Source organism: Leuciscus leuciscus (assembly GCF_965113295.1).
Source record: "Leuciscus leuciscus genome assembly, chromosome: 14".
NCBI classification, from domain to species: domain Eukaryota; kingdom Metazoa; phylum Chordata; class Actinopteri; order Cypriniformes; family Leuciscidae; genus Leuciscus; species Leuciscus leuciscus.
This window is the reverse complement of record NC_138738.1, coordinates 36,054,809-36,068,601: the sequence shown is the minus strand read 5'-3', so window position 1 is coordinate 36,068,601 and position 13,793 is coordinate 36,054,809. Positions and strand designations below refer to the sequence as shown.

At 37.3% G+C, this 13,793-nt stretch overlaps 1 protein-coding gene across 5 annotated transcripts in view; it reads left to right on the top strand.

Annotated features, from left to right (window-relative positions):
* The window catches only part of pcdh9 (protocadherin 9), a 274,339-nt gene extending 260,934 nt beyond the window's left edge, over positions 1–13,405 (top strand). For 4 of the 5 annotated variants that reach the window (XM_082189899.1, XM_082189897.1, XM_082189898.1 and 1 more), the window contains one exon: positions 11,783–13,405. In XM_082189899.1, coding sequence (XP_082046025.1) covers positions 11,783–12,153 — 371 coding nt within the window. In that variant the 3' untranslated portion in view covers positions 12,154–13,405. The remainder of the gene's footprint in view (positions 1–11,782) is intronic. The other variant, XM_082189900.1, reaches the window with a different exon arrangement.
* The last annotated feature ends 388 nt before the right edge of the window (positions 13,406–13,793 follow it).

Here is a 13,793-nt window from a genome sequence, read left to right as displayed (position 1 = left end):
TATTTTTTTTATAAATAGTGTTATTAGGACCCGATGGATGGATGGAAAGATAGACAGCCTGACAGACAGCCAGACAGACAGATAGACAGCCTGACAGACAGCCAGACAGCCAGACAGACAGACAGACAGACAGACAGACAGACAGATAGATAGACAGACAGACAGACAGACAGACAGATAGATAGATAGATAGATAGATAGATAGATAGATAGATAGATAGATAGATAGATAGATAGATAGATAGATAGATAGATAGATAGATAGATAGATAGATAGATAGATAGATAGATAGATAGGATTTTTTTAATAAAAATATTTTGTAATATATTCTCCCATTTGCATCAAAGTAGTTGTACTCTTTTAATTTTACTCTGAACCACTGTTTTAAATGGATAGCTTGACTAAAGTCTAAGTGTTTTAAATAATGAGTTGCTTGTGGTTTGGCAAACTACAGTCTGAATTATCTTCCCCAATGCTGGTCTGTCCAAACCGCAAAGAATCAAGTTTTACTCTTCATTAGTGTTTTCTGTTCCAGCATTCCTACGCCTCAGTGTGGTTCGTCAGAATAACTCATTACTCACTACCTTACGATGGACTGAGATCAACATGTCACCAGTGGAATGCTCATGTGCGTTTCCATGCAGGTTCAGTGTGTTTCTCCAGACTGAAGGCATGTTCTTTATTAGCCGTTTATCAGAGTAAACTTAATGAACCTTGCCCTTGGCTTGACTGTTCTATTGTTGCTGTACTGGAGCGAGGGACCATCTGATCAGTACCGTCTGTACAGCACTCCAACACCTTCTGTCAACTGTGAAGTGTGCATCTGCTGCCGTATGTGCGACTGTGTGTTTATGCATTTCAGATGGCATTATAGCTTGTACTCTATAGGCCTCAATTATAAAACATGAAGCAGAAGGTATTTCTGGATAAATTATGAATTGTTAATAAAGTAAAATAAAGTATTAGCAGATATTAAGCAGACAGTCTGCTAATACTATATTGAGAGTTAGTTGACATGTAGTTGCAAAGTTACTTATAGTTAGTAGAATGCCTAAAGTGGACCATCAAAATAAATTGTTACCAAAAGAGTGGATTCCATCTATTTTATTTAATTTATTGTATATACATCTTATTAATTATCCTAATTTCCCTTTTCACACAGTAAAAAATAGGACAAGGTCTCGAAAACTAGAGAAAAAGTCAGCATGAACTCCCACATTAATATTTTCGTAGCCTTGTGAAAATCTTTTGTTAGTGAGTTATTCATGTAATAATCCATCTGGAATCATCAGCTGAAATGATCCATCTAACCGTTCATTTACTAAAGCAATAATCAGTTCACACACTAGCAATTACTGCAACAATGTCAGTGACATCTCTATAATTATCATAAGAGACAATGAGAGACTCAGGTGCCGCATGAACTGGACTCTTCTGGACAGAGGTTTCATTGATTGTTTGGTTTCTCCATGCAGACATGATGTGTGTGTGTCAGCGACAAATAAGAATGTCTGAAATTAAGAAAAGGAGAAATCCTCATATTCTTTAATTTCATTTTGTTTGCTGGTGTCATACCATTTGACAACCTGAATTAAACAACAAAAAAATCTCAAAAAAAAATTCTAAATATCTGATATTTTTTGGAGACTCTACAGGGTTCATTTGTGTGATGTAATTTCATGTTTTATTATTTGATTGTCATGTGACAACAGAACATATCCTTTCATGTTGGTTAAGCTAAGCTTTGATTGACCTACAAAAGTCAATAACATTTCATCATTTAATATTTAAAACTGCTTTAACGTTTTCTTCATAAAGTTTTATTTCTAATAACTTCACTCTTTTAATTTGAGTTTTAATTATTTAACTAATTGTGATTTCTATGGAGTAACCCCACCTTGACACTGACAAAATAAATTAATTAATTAATTTAATTCAGACGTTGAAGACATAGTCGTCTTAATTCAAGTCATTGTCTGCATTAATTACATTAGAATGTATTTAAAAATAAAATAAAACTGTCATGTCATTGACCTGTGTGTGTGTGTGTGTACTCATAAAAATACTCAGAATATGTATTTCTGAAGCAGAACAACTTCCCTCCCTGTCATTAAAGATGGCGGTACACACACAAACAGGTTTTGATTTCTTTCCAGCATCCTGCAGTCCAGCCTTTGATCATCGCACAAGGTGACATGTGCCGGTTGAGGGGTGCCATGGTGATGCTGGTGTGACAGGTGCAGTCATCAGACTGACTGGAGGTCAAACAGCAAGCCAAACTAGGGCGAGGGCGTCACGGCAACCGAACGCCTAGACGACAGGGTGTCATGGCGATAGAGGCCGGAGACAATCAAGGATAAGAGAACGAGAGCCATTTCAATTAATAACAAAGACAACAACAAATAAAGAATTGTGAGAAAAAAAATGATCCATGGAACTATATATATATATATATATATTTTTTTTTTTGTTGCAAAAATCGCCACAATGATGCTGGGGCGTTTTCGGTTGTTGCTATGATGAGTGTTTTAGCATGTTTATGTGCAGTAGCTAGGGTGTTCTGGTAGGTTGCTGGTTGGTAGTTTATAAGCCAAAAAAGCCCTCTCACACACACACACACACACACACACACACATATATTATACATTTACAAACTTTTATGTTAGATGTGATTAATCGCTTTTGATCAATTTGACAGCACTAATATTTATTTGGTTTGAGTAGGGCAAACTTAAATTAAACAAATTTGTTCGAACAAATTAACTTTCATGAGTATTTAGAACTTTATTTTCACAAAACTGACACATTTTAAGTAATCTGAAAAGTTTAGTTATTTTGAGTTTAATGAACTTGTTTCTTTTAGTGTAGATTAACTTAAATTTAACTGAAACTGGGCTGGGATTTCCATTTCCCAGCATGCTTTGCCATGGCACTCAAAAGGCAGAGTACATTATTTTACTCTGTTTTTTTATTTTAATTTTTATTAAATTGTTTAATGCAAGATTAATGTTAAGTGGGAGATTTAGTAATGTTTGATGCTTTGCTCTGCTAATTTAGAATATTTTTTTTTTCCTGTTGTGTATTTTGGGGGTTATACCATCATGGTGACGAGGTAAATGTCAAATGTTCTTTATTGCCATACTAATTCACCAATTGCTATGCTAATATATCCTCTTAACCAGCGCCCCTATTTTTGAGAATTTTCAGAAAATGACATACCCAAATACAAATGTCTGTAGCTCTTAAACCCTATGGTCCACATTCATAACTCTGATCTTTTTTTAATCTAGACACTTGAAACTTAGTTACCCAAGAGTCATTATAACTCAAAGTAGCATAGGAACAGAATAAAACAAGGTCAAATTTACATGAAAGTGACTCACGATTTCTTTGAATTAACTTCACTTAGGGAAAAATGTATCAGACTTTTATGTTAAGGGCCTGAAAACACCATACAGATAAAACTGAATGTCTGACCATGTTTAGATTCAAATTTGAGGATGATACTCCCAAAAATGCAGTTTCTGTAAGCTTTTATTCAAGAAAAGTATATGCGTCCTTTCCAAAATGCAATTTGGAGACTCCAAATGTACACCTGGCACCCAACACCTTCACATAAGGAGTAAACACTACATAGGCCTGCTACATACATGTATATCAATTCAGAACTGTTCTGCCCTTCAAACCACACAAGAAAAAAAACGATTTCATCACAACATTTGAACATTTGAACAAAATTCCCTTTATTTTGAACAATTCTAATAGCAAAAACAGTGATTTCTCACTACATCTATAGACATTCCAGCAGTGATCGTTTTCAAACTAATGTATAACATACATAAAAAGAAAACAATAAATGTTTTAGAACATTTTGTAATTACAAACGTGGTTTTTACTCAAATAAATTGCAATAAACTGATAATTATAATGAATATCCTATTACTTTCTGCTGCTCTTCGTCGCGGCTCCTCTTCATCTTCATCTTCATCATCAATAACACGTTCAAATCTCTTCTGTAGTCGACGATCCATGATCGAGATGATCAGAAACATGCTTTGGAGTAAATCCGTGCATTTATGCAAGCTTCATGTGTCAAAACATTGCGTGTGTGTGTTTGTTTACAGTCTATGGTCGCTGCATTATGTGTGTGCGTGTCTGTGAGCCGCGCGTATGGCGAAAGCGCGCATGTGAATGTAAACATTGAGCACTTGAATTTGACGAATATGCTTGCATAAACTGACTATCACTGCAATCGATTTTAGTTGGCTAATACTCCCATCAATCAAAACTTTGCTGACAGGACATTGGCTGCCTTTATCCAGGCTTTTATCCAGTCGAAACCCCAGGTGCGAGATTGACAGCGCGCTCAGCCTGTCAGTCGGTCTCTTACTGTTTTGGTCTGTAACAAAGCCTGTGATTGAAGGAGAGAGCTTTGGAAGGTCTCATTTGATCCGGAAGAGTGTATACGACGGGGGTGAGATGGCTTTTGAGTGTTGGAATACGGATTAGAATCGGTATTTCTTTGAAAATGAACGTGATGCGAACTCTATCTCGAAAACGCTCATGCAAACAAAGGAGGATATTTCATTTTTTTCCCTATTTTGTCGTTGTTTTGGATTAAAAAGTGGGATGCATTTTGAAGAGTGGACCCTTACAGTGTAATGTATGCTGTTGTTTCTTGGATTCGTCCGAACTGATATGAACCATACGAGATGAAAGATGAGTATAGCGGTTCATTTTGCTCATTTTTACATAACCAGTCCTCTTGCATTTAATTTAACCCTTTCCTCTCTGGTGTATTGATTGCAAAAACAAGTTTAGAACATGATTCTTGAGTGTTTTAGCTTTCAAATGATGCATAGTTTATGATTGTCAGTTGAATATTTGTTATAAAACAAAGCTTAAAAAATTAATAAAAGTTTAGCCACGCCCCATCCGGCCCGCCGGCGGGCCGCTGCTGGTTAAGAGGATATATGCCAATATATGGTGTATTTATAGGCAAAAAGGTCCCATTTTACTGTACTAGTATCTTTGAAGTCAGATGATACTTCTGTAAAAGAGTCATCTAATTAACTGTTAACTGATCTCAAATTTACCAACAATAACTCCTTGATGAAAAGAGCCTGCAACGTTAACTGCTGTAATCTGGCTTCTCTTTTCATTACGATAGACGTACGAGTGAACGAACACATCTTTATGAATAGGGAGATGTCAAACACAATGAAAAACAGGTGGCATGATATTCCCTAAGCTTCCTGCGTGTGCTATTGTATCGCAGCCCCAGTTGCCTGCCACATTTGACAAAAAAAAGAAAAAAAGACGCAGCACAGCTAATTTTCTACACTCTAAAAAATGCTGGGTTGTTTCAACTCACATTTGGTTAAAATATGGATAAACCCAACCTTTGGGTTTAAACGTAATGAAAAAATGTAAACCAACGGCTGTGTTTGTCCATATTTGACCCAACCATGGTTAAACTACCTAGCATTTTTTGGAGTGTAGGAAATCATCTGGAAAAGTCATATAATTGGAAGAATGACCCTAGCTGAGCTTCTGAACAACAAGGATTTTATTCCTTTTGTTTTTTTCACAAGGGCGATGGAGTTGACTTTCGGGAAGTCGCCACATCAGAGAGCGATCATTATACATGGTAGAACGCATCAGTCACGGCACTTATTTGTAAACATGATATTTTGGAGGGGTTGACGGCCAGAACAAAGGAAAGAATATGTTTCCTATTGACACAGTTCTGCTTCCATGTTTCTGTTTTAATCAAGGTGTAGCTCGAGCGTTGCTTCCTCTGGCTTCTGATTATATTCACCTTGGATGCCATAACCTTGACGTCAACATAATAACACTGCGGAAAAAGATTATTACGCCAGGAGTCCTTGATTGTGAATGTTTTAATCCATGTCCATGGATCTGTGAAAAAAAAGACACACATTTCACATTTCCCTCTTCTCAAATATCATTAAATGTTAAAATGTTTAGTCACAGAGCATAAAACAGATTTTAAATGAGGAATAGTGCCTAATTTCTTTTAGATTCATACAGAAAACGAAAGCTGATGGTATTTTCTTTGAAATAGATCCAGTTGTTTGGTTCTTATCACCTGGATGTGTGTGCTTGATGGTGCTTTTTTGAAGAAGACATGAAATGGTTTCCTGAATGCTTTTAGCGTATGATGATAGTGAAGGTGGCGTAACGCTAAGCTTTACTAATGCAAAATGATTTCAAACTCCACATTTCAGTAGTTTAGCAGGATATAGTGTGGCATTTAAATCTTCTGTTGATCAACAGAGCATTCATTTCCACTTTCCGCAATTGGTTCTTTGGTTCTTATCGCTTAAATTAGTTGTCGTAAAGGCTGTTTTGATGATTTTTTTTTTCTTTAATAATGTGAAAGGATGGAATGTACTCAATAAGACTGGTGATACAAGTAAATAAGGTCTGTTTTTTTATTTATTTTATGTTAACTTATCACCAATGATTGGACCATCTTTGATCAGTTTGGTCCAGGCCAACACAGCAGGACCGTACGGTGGTCGATGTACGGTGGATATGGTTCGTCTGTTTGAGGCAGGTCTCGTGGAGCACCGGTTTGCATGTTAATGGAAGATGCAACCCTGTCAGCAGAATGGAAATTACAAATGAAGGGACAAAATGGGAAGAGAAGAGAAGCAAGAGTAATTTAGTTAACATGGCTGGAGCAGAGGGTCATTTGACATGATCAATCTCACTATGCGATTGAAATGATTTCATCAAGACGGAGGGAACGGGGAAATAGGTTTGAAACGCATTGATCGAAGACACTGGGGAAGAATTGATATCACTGTTGTGACCTAACATTTCCCAGATTGAACTGAATATGTGATGTATTTCTTAGTAAAGGTCGTTGTCGTCTAATTCCTTTCTTACTGTTGCTTTTTAAAGTCGCCATGACATATAAGGTGACATTTTTTTCAGTGTTTATTATACAGTAATTGATTTATCCATTTTTTAAATTCATGTGGCCTCATAATCTTTAATCAAAAACATTAACTTTTGCCAACAATAACCTCTCCCCTCCAGAAACCTGTCACTCATGAGATCGCAGAAATGCGCAAATGACAACGATCCAACGAACCAATCAATTCCCGATGGACACAATCAAGTTCCGCCTTATCTGTTTCACTTATCACGTACATCACAGTAGGTAGGAAAGAAAAGATGGTCACAATTTCCGACTTTACACAACTCCTAACCACAAGTATTAAACTGCTGCATAACAACAGATAATAAAACAGGCAAACTAGTACGAAACCATCTAGCAACCACCCATGAAACTCTAGAAAAACCCTAGTAAACACCTAGCAATGTCCTAGCTACCACACTTCAACAAATAAGCATTACCTCGACACAATATAACTGTCTTTCTTAATATTTCCCTTGCAGCCCATAGTGAACAAATGGTAAGAGAAATATTCTGTGTTAAACAAGTTATTTTTTAATTGAGGAGTAAGGCTAATATAACATATTTTATTATCCTCACAACGTGTCGGTTATGCGGTGATGTGCTATAAAATTATAGTGGGGCAAATGAATTTTAATATTAATTTAATAATAAAAGGAAAAATAATAATTTAATACATTATTGAAAATGCCAAATCCTCTTGATAAGGCAGATGGCTGATGCTTCTGACGATATCTCGATATCATTGCCTAGTAACCACCCATAACACCACAGCTAAATACTAAAACACTGAGAACACCATAGCAATCACTCAGCAACACGTTCCAATCATATCTCGGCACCAGAATATCATTAGGACTTGAGGGTGGACAACTAACCAAAACACTCTAGCAAAGCAACTCGCTAAAAAATAAAAATGGCATCCTGCCGGGGATTTTTTTGCAGTGGAAAGCACTACTCACATCTCCTTCAGTAAATGTGAAAATTGTTCTCCCTCTCTCTCTCGCTCTCTCTTTCTTTCATAATTGTTGTCACTGAACACAGCACTTTATATGCAGACCAGTTGAGTAACCTCAGGTGTTTGAAATACAGTCTTTTGAACAGGAAAGGCATTCAAAAGAGGAGCTTTTTTAAATAAAGGAAATGCATTTCATCGTTGGAGTTTGAGGGTGAAATTGTTTTCTTCTGTGAAGTGTGTTTCCTCCCTTTTTCTATCTTCCTCCATTTCCTGTGGTGCACAAGGGTTGTCTGTCAAAAATCAGAAAATCCTCTCAAATTCACCATAAAGTTACCGTGGTTTGAAAGCTCTCACACACATAATACACTGCTGGAGCAGGAAATGTGGGGCAAGTTCAAACAGAGACACACACTCTCCCTCTCTCTCCTCTCGTTCTCAGCGCCCTCTCTCTTTCCAATCTCATTTGTGAAATTCATTTTCCTGTCACTGTGACTCAGTCTCTAATTCATCCCTCATGATTCCTCATGTCAGTCCCATAATGCCATGCTCCTATGCCTCCTCAGAGACCATTAGAGGAGTGATAGGGATGGACTGTGTCTAGCTCAGTGATGTGAGGGCGGTTTGTGGGGAAGGGGAAGGCAAGGACTCACAGACCATCAGTGCACTGTCTAATATTGTGCTCAAAATTGGCTTTTCCAAAATGGTAAGCTCCAATCTGATTGGCTGGCTCGACGCAATTACCTGGAGTCAGGGTGCAGAGGCTTTATCATTATGCCAGGGAATAAATATATATGTTTGTAAGTTCCAAAAACAGTTCAAATAAGCAAAAATTAGCTGGAGCTGCCAGAGTTTGGGAGGTTCATGCTATTGGAACTGTACTGTTCTTAATTCATTGGGGAAGTTCTTTAGGGAATATGTTTTGTGTTGCGTAAAGGATTTTGAAATTCTTCAATTTGAAAGGGGACAGATCTGATTTGATTTTTAAAAAAAGAGTTAAAAGTAATAATGCATTTGTTCAGCAAGTATGCATGAAAATTATTAAAAGATTCATATTAGACATTTATAATATGCCAACACATTTATATTTCAAATAAATGCTTCTCTTGAACTTTCTATTGATCACAAAATACTGAAAAAAAACATGCATCATAGTTTCTGAAATAAAACATTAAGCAGCACAACTGTTTTCAACATTGATAATAATAAGAAAATATTCATTGAGCAGCAAATCCACATAATAGAATGATTTCTGAAGGATCTTGTGACACTGAAGACTGGAGTAATGATGCTGAACATTAAGCTTTGATCACAGAAATAAATAAATGTATTAATATAGAAACAGTTCTCAATATTACTGTATTTTTGAGTATCATAAGAGATCAAAAACAATGGTGTGTGTGTGTGTATATATATATATATATATATATATATATATATATATATATCCCTCCTTCGGTGCTGACATGGCATTAAGCAATTTAATATAATATTAAATATTAATGTATTATATTCAGTGAGCACACCTATGAGTTTTGGCCAATTCTGGATTTACGTCACTGAACTTAAGTGAACTTTGGTTGATTAGATCCTCTACACAGTTGGTCAGGCTAAAGCTCTGGTGCCACTGTAATTGTACAACAGAAACTTGGTGGCAGCTCCACAACCAGGACATAATACTGTTTCCTCATTCACTTCGAAGGGAGTGGCAGTGGCAATTAAGCCATTTTGACTCCATCTGGTAGATTAAAAATGCTGAATGCCTGCAGGAGCCTCAAAATTACAGAGTGGCAGCACAAAAAAATAACAAACTCCTTTCAACATTGCCATCACGTTGGAATAAACACATATGTCTGAATGTGGGGAGGCTGTTCTTGTCTACAGTTAGTTTATTTTCCCTTGATAACAGACGGGAGTGACAGGTCTCCCTCCGGGGATAAATATTTAAATTCACGTGGAAATAGGGCTGGTTTCTATAAATGGCACGCGCATACAGTAAGCCTTGTGAAAAAACTGACTAAAAATCTCTGAACGTCAGCGTGTATTGTGGATTCATTATTATTTGTTGCTGATGTGATTGCTGCTGCATTATTCCACATTTTTATCACACATTATGGATGTAAATCAGACATTATTTGCATTGCATGCTCTCACACAAACATGTCAGAGTGATGGAAATATCGAATCTGGCCTCTCGTTCAGGAGCAGGTATGGAGCTTTAGTCCCGATGAGAGATAAGAGCCGAATCTAACGCTGGTTTATGGGATACTGAAGCACCAAATGGCCCATGTTATTGGCTTGATGACAAGAGGGGAATGAAGCTGCCATGTTAGGAATAGATTAACTCCAGAGGAGGGTTGATCATTGAGAACCTCCTCTTTAAATCTGGATCCATATAAAAAACACTGGTCAGGGTCGAACCTTTATACTTATTTTGTTTTCTAATAATCATATGTTTTGTACTATGTACTGTACATTTCAAATTTGCCACGGCCTAACATAGTTACATGTTCTCGTGAGATCAGGAACACATACAAACAAACACTGAACATGTCACAGTTAGGCTCAATTTATTTTGATTCCCACCCCTACTCAAGAGACTCTAACTTTGATTGATACTTAAAGAGAAAATACAAGAGCAACAACCATTGAGAATGTTGGCATGTCTTCATAGGTTAGAAAATAGAACTAACCAAGAAAACAAACGTTGTTTTCTGTTGCATCTCGCTGTGTTCTGATTATGTTGATCTTGGTATTAGTCATCTGTCCTTTGTCCCAATGTATTTTAAAGTGATGCCATAAAATCTCTTGCTTCAGCGATTCTTCCATTTCCTGCGGTAACTCTGGCAGTCACTTATGCTTATCACACCAATTATGTAGAGACATGGCACTTTGGCTTTTTTCCCCTCATCAGACGCTCATCTTTTCCCCATTTCATGTGTTCATCGGCTCCGTCCGGCTACAGCATGTGGCTGTCTTTCATTTACAGTTCATACAGTTCTCGCAAACACAAATCAGCAATCTCTGATCTCCCTCTACGATGCATTTTTCAAAGCCCTTTGTTCATTGTAGGAAATGTTAGAAATGTTAGTTGTTATGGTGGAAATTAGAAGCAGAATTGAAACCCTAGTGCTCCAAACAGTATTGTATTACACAAAGTGTATGAATAATAGATGCCTTGTGTCTGGGATTCACAGAATGGTGTTAAAATGAAAGTGTGTTTTCAACAGAACGGTATTATATTACAGCATTATGAAAGTGTTTGGCTTGAATGCAGGTCGTAATCATGATAATAATAATAATTGATAATTTAACTTAAAATAAAATTAATTATATTAATATCTGCACTTTTTTTGATTGATTTTTCCTTTCTTTTTCTGTTGCCTCTCTACATGAGACATTTGCTTGTGAGGATTTATCATGAATAACCTGCAACTTTAATGACGCTTTACTGAAGTCACAGTATCTTTTAATATGTGTTTGATCATTTACTAATTTTATGTTAATTCTGTCCAACCAGGATTAAATAAATTCACAGAGCGGCATGTTGCAAATACTAAATGACTCCTTAAGGATTATCTTCATTATATTCTTGATTATATTTGACAGTGCAGTTGAGCCCATGATACCGCATTGATTCCCACAATGCACTTTGCGTCCTGGTGTGGGTGGAATGTCAGTGTTATTTTCAGTTGTCTCTTTATTCAGCATGTGTTTTTTTTTGGGGGGGGGGGGGAAATTAGATCTGATGCAAGCCTTTGAGACATTATGTTCATCTCACACAGCTTCATTTTCATCCACTCTAGGCCTATGCTTTGGAAGTTATGAACTCGACACACAATCCTGAGTCTTTTCGCTTTGTTTGTGTCCACAGATGGACCTCTAGGACCGAGAGGCTTGGTGGAGGCCACAGAGATGTGCACCCAAGAGTGTCTGGTGTTGGGCCACTCCGACAACTGCTGGATGCCTCCGAGCCTGAGCTCGTACCCTTCGCCCAAGTCCCCCGTTTCCTCTTTCAACAACCAAAAGGAGTGGGCTAAAGAGAGACTGCTCAATGGCCACACACTGACCCGCAGCTGGAAAGGTGAGCGTGGAAGCCAGGAGCAGTTTGGGGACAGGAAGACCTACGGGAGCTCGGAAGGACATTTTGGCAGCGGCGGTCACATGGCCGACATCCCATTGGCCAGCCTGAAATCTTACCAGCCCGCCTCTGGCCACGACAGTCCTAAAGAACAGCAGCTTTAAGAGTGTTTTTGGGTTCATTTTGTGTCCATCTTCTCTCTCTCTCTCTCTCTCTATCGGATCATCCCAGCAACTTTTGAGAGCTTTAGTCCATTCCTCCTTTTTTCCCCTCCTTTTCTTAGATCGATGCCTATGCGGTGTGATAGTTACGTGTATGGAGTAGACATAGACTTTATCGCTTATGCAGGACAGTATACTATGCGAATCCGACTCGCCGACGGCCCGTCTGCGGGATCTTCTCATGCAAATCCATATCTGCCCTCAAACTCTCATGGTTTGCTGCAAATTCACATTAAAAGGGATCATCTTATACTTCGTCTTGAACAGAGACTGCAAACAAACGTTCAGGATAAACAAAACAGGGCTATGCTCTATGTATCACGGTTATAAAAAAAACAAAACTAAAAAAAACAATATAATGGCTGACCAATATATACAAATATTGTGACGTGGTTGTTTTTGAGCTGTTTTGGAACTATATTAATCTACACCATCCGAGAAAATGGAATCTACAAACTGAGAAAGCTTTGTGCTTATTAACACTGTTAGTATCGTTTAGTCTGTCATCGTTGAAGTGTTTGTAAATAGGACTTAATACTAACCGATTTTATGTACTTGTAATAATCACATGGAATAGATCAGTGAACATGACAGCTGTCTTTTATCATTCATCGTATCGGCCTTTTGTCATTGACGTCATTGTCTTCTGGAACAGAGGACCACAGTCTGGATCTGTAAAGCAAACATACACATGGTTACACACACACACACACACACACACGCACTTAAACACGCACACACACACACACACCCTCTCGAGGAGAATTAACGAACGAATCCTGGATGGTAATGCCAATCGGTCATAACATTGCACAATTGCCCAGTTTTTTGCATTTACTGAGTCGATGAACCTGGCAAACTTATTTTTTCAAAGCTATTTTGTATTATTGATGTAAATGCTAAATTTCTACTTACTGACACGGAAAGCTTGATGTCTTTTCCTCTTAAAAAAAAAAAAGAAGAACGATGTTACAATTCAACAGCAATATATTTGTAAATTCTCGACATCTAATTTCAAATGTCATTCTTGTACATGTTTAATTGAACTCGTGCTTTAATTGAGAGTAGTATTTAAAAAAAAAAAAAAAAAAAAACTTTTTCTTTCATAAAATATCGTGTATGCCCACGATTTTTGACGCAAGAGAAGTGAGTGTAGTTTTCATGTCTGTGAATTCATGACATATGCTACGTATCGTACCGATCTAAACAATCTCCGGCAGTGGAACATCAGCAGGCCCTAGTCTCTGAATGCCGAACACAGTAAATGTTTGTCAGGCGCCAACACACTCAGTCATTCCAGAGGAAGAGTAATTCAATAAAAAATGCACTGTCCAAACTGGGGAAGGTATTAAAAGAAAAAAGAAAAAATGAATAGAAAGTGATCAAAAGAGCATGTGCATTATACAAGGACTGAGATTTTAGTTTGATTTCTGTTTTTCCTTTAAATGTTTGGGCCGTTCTTTTTTCCCTTCTTGTCACATGGCATGGCAGAAAGTTCAGACGATGAAACCGCATGCTTACCGAGACAAAATAGCTTTAAAATGACTTAGTTTCACCTTCTTTTCATTGGGTTGATGATTATT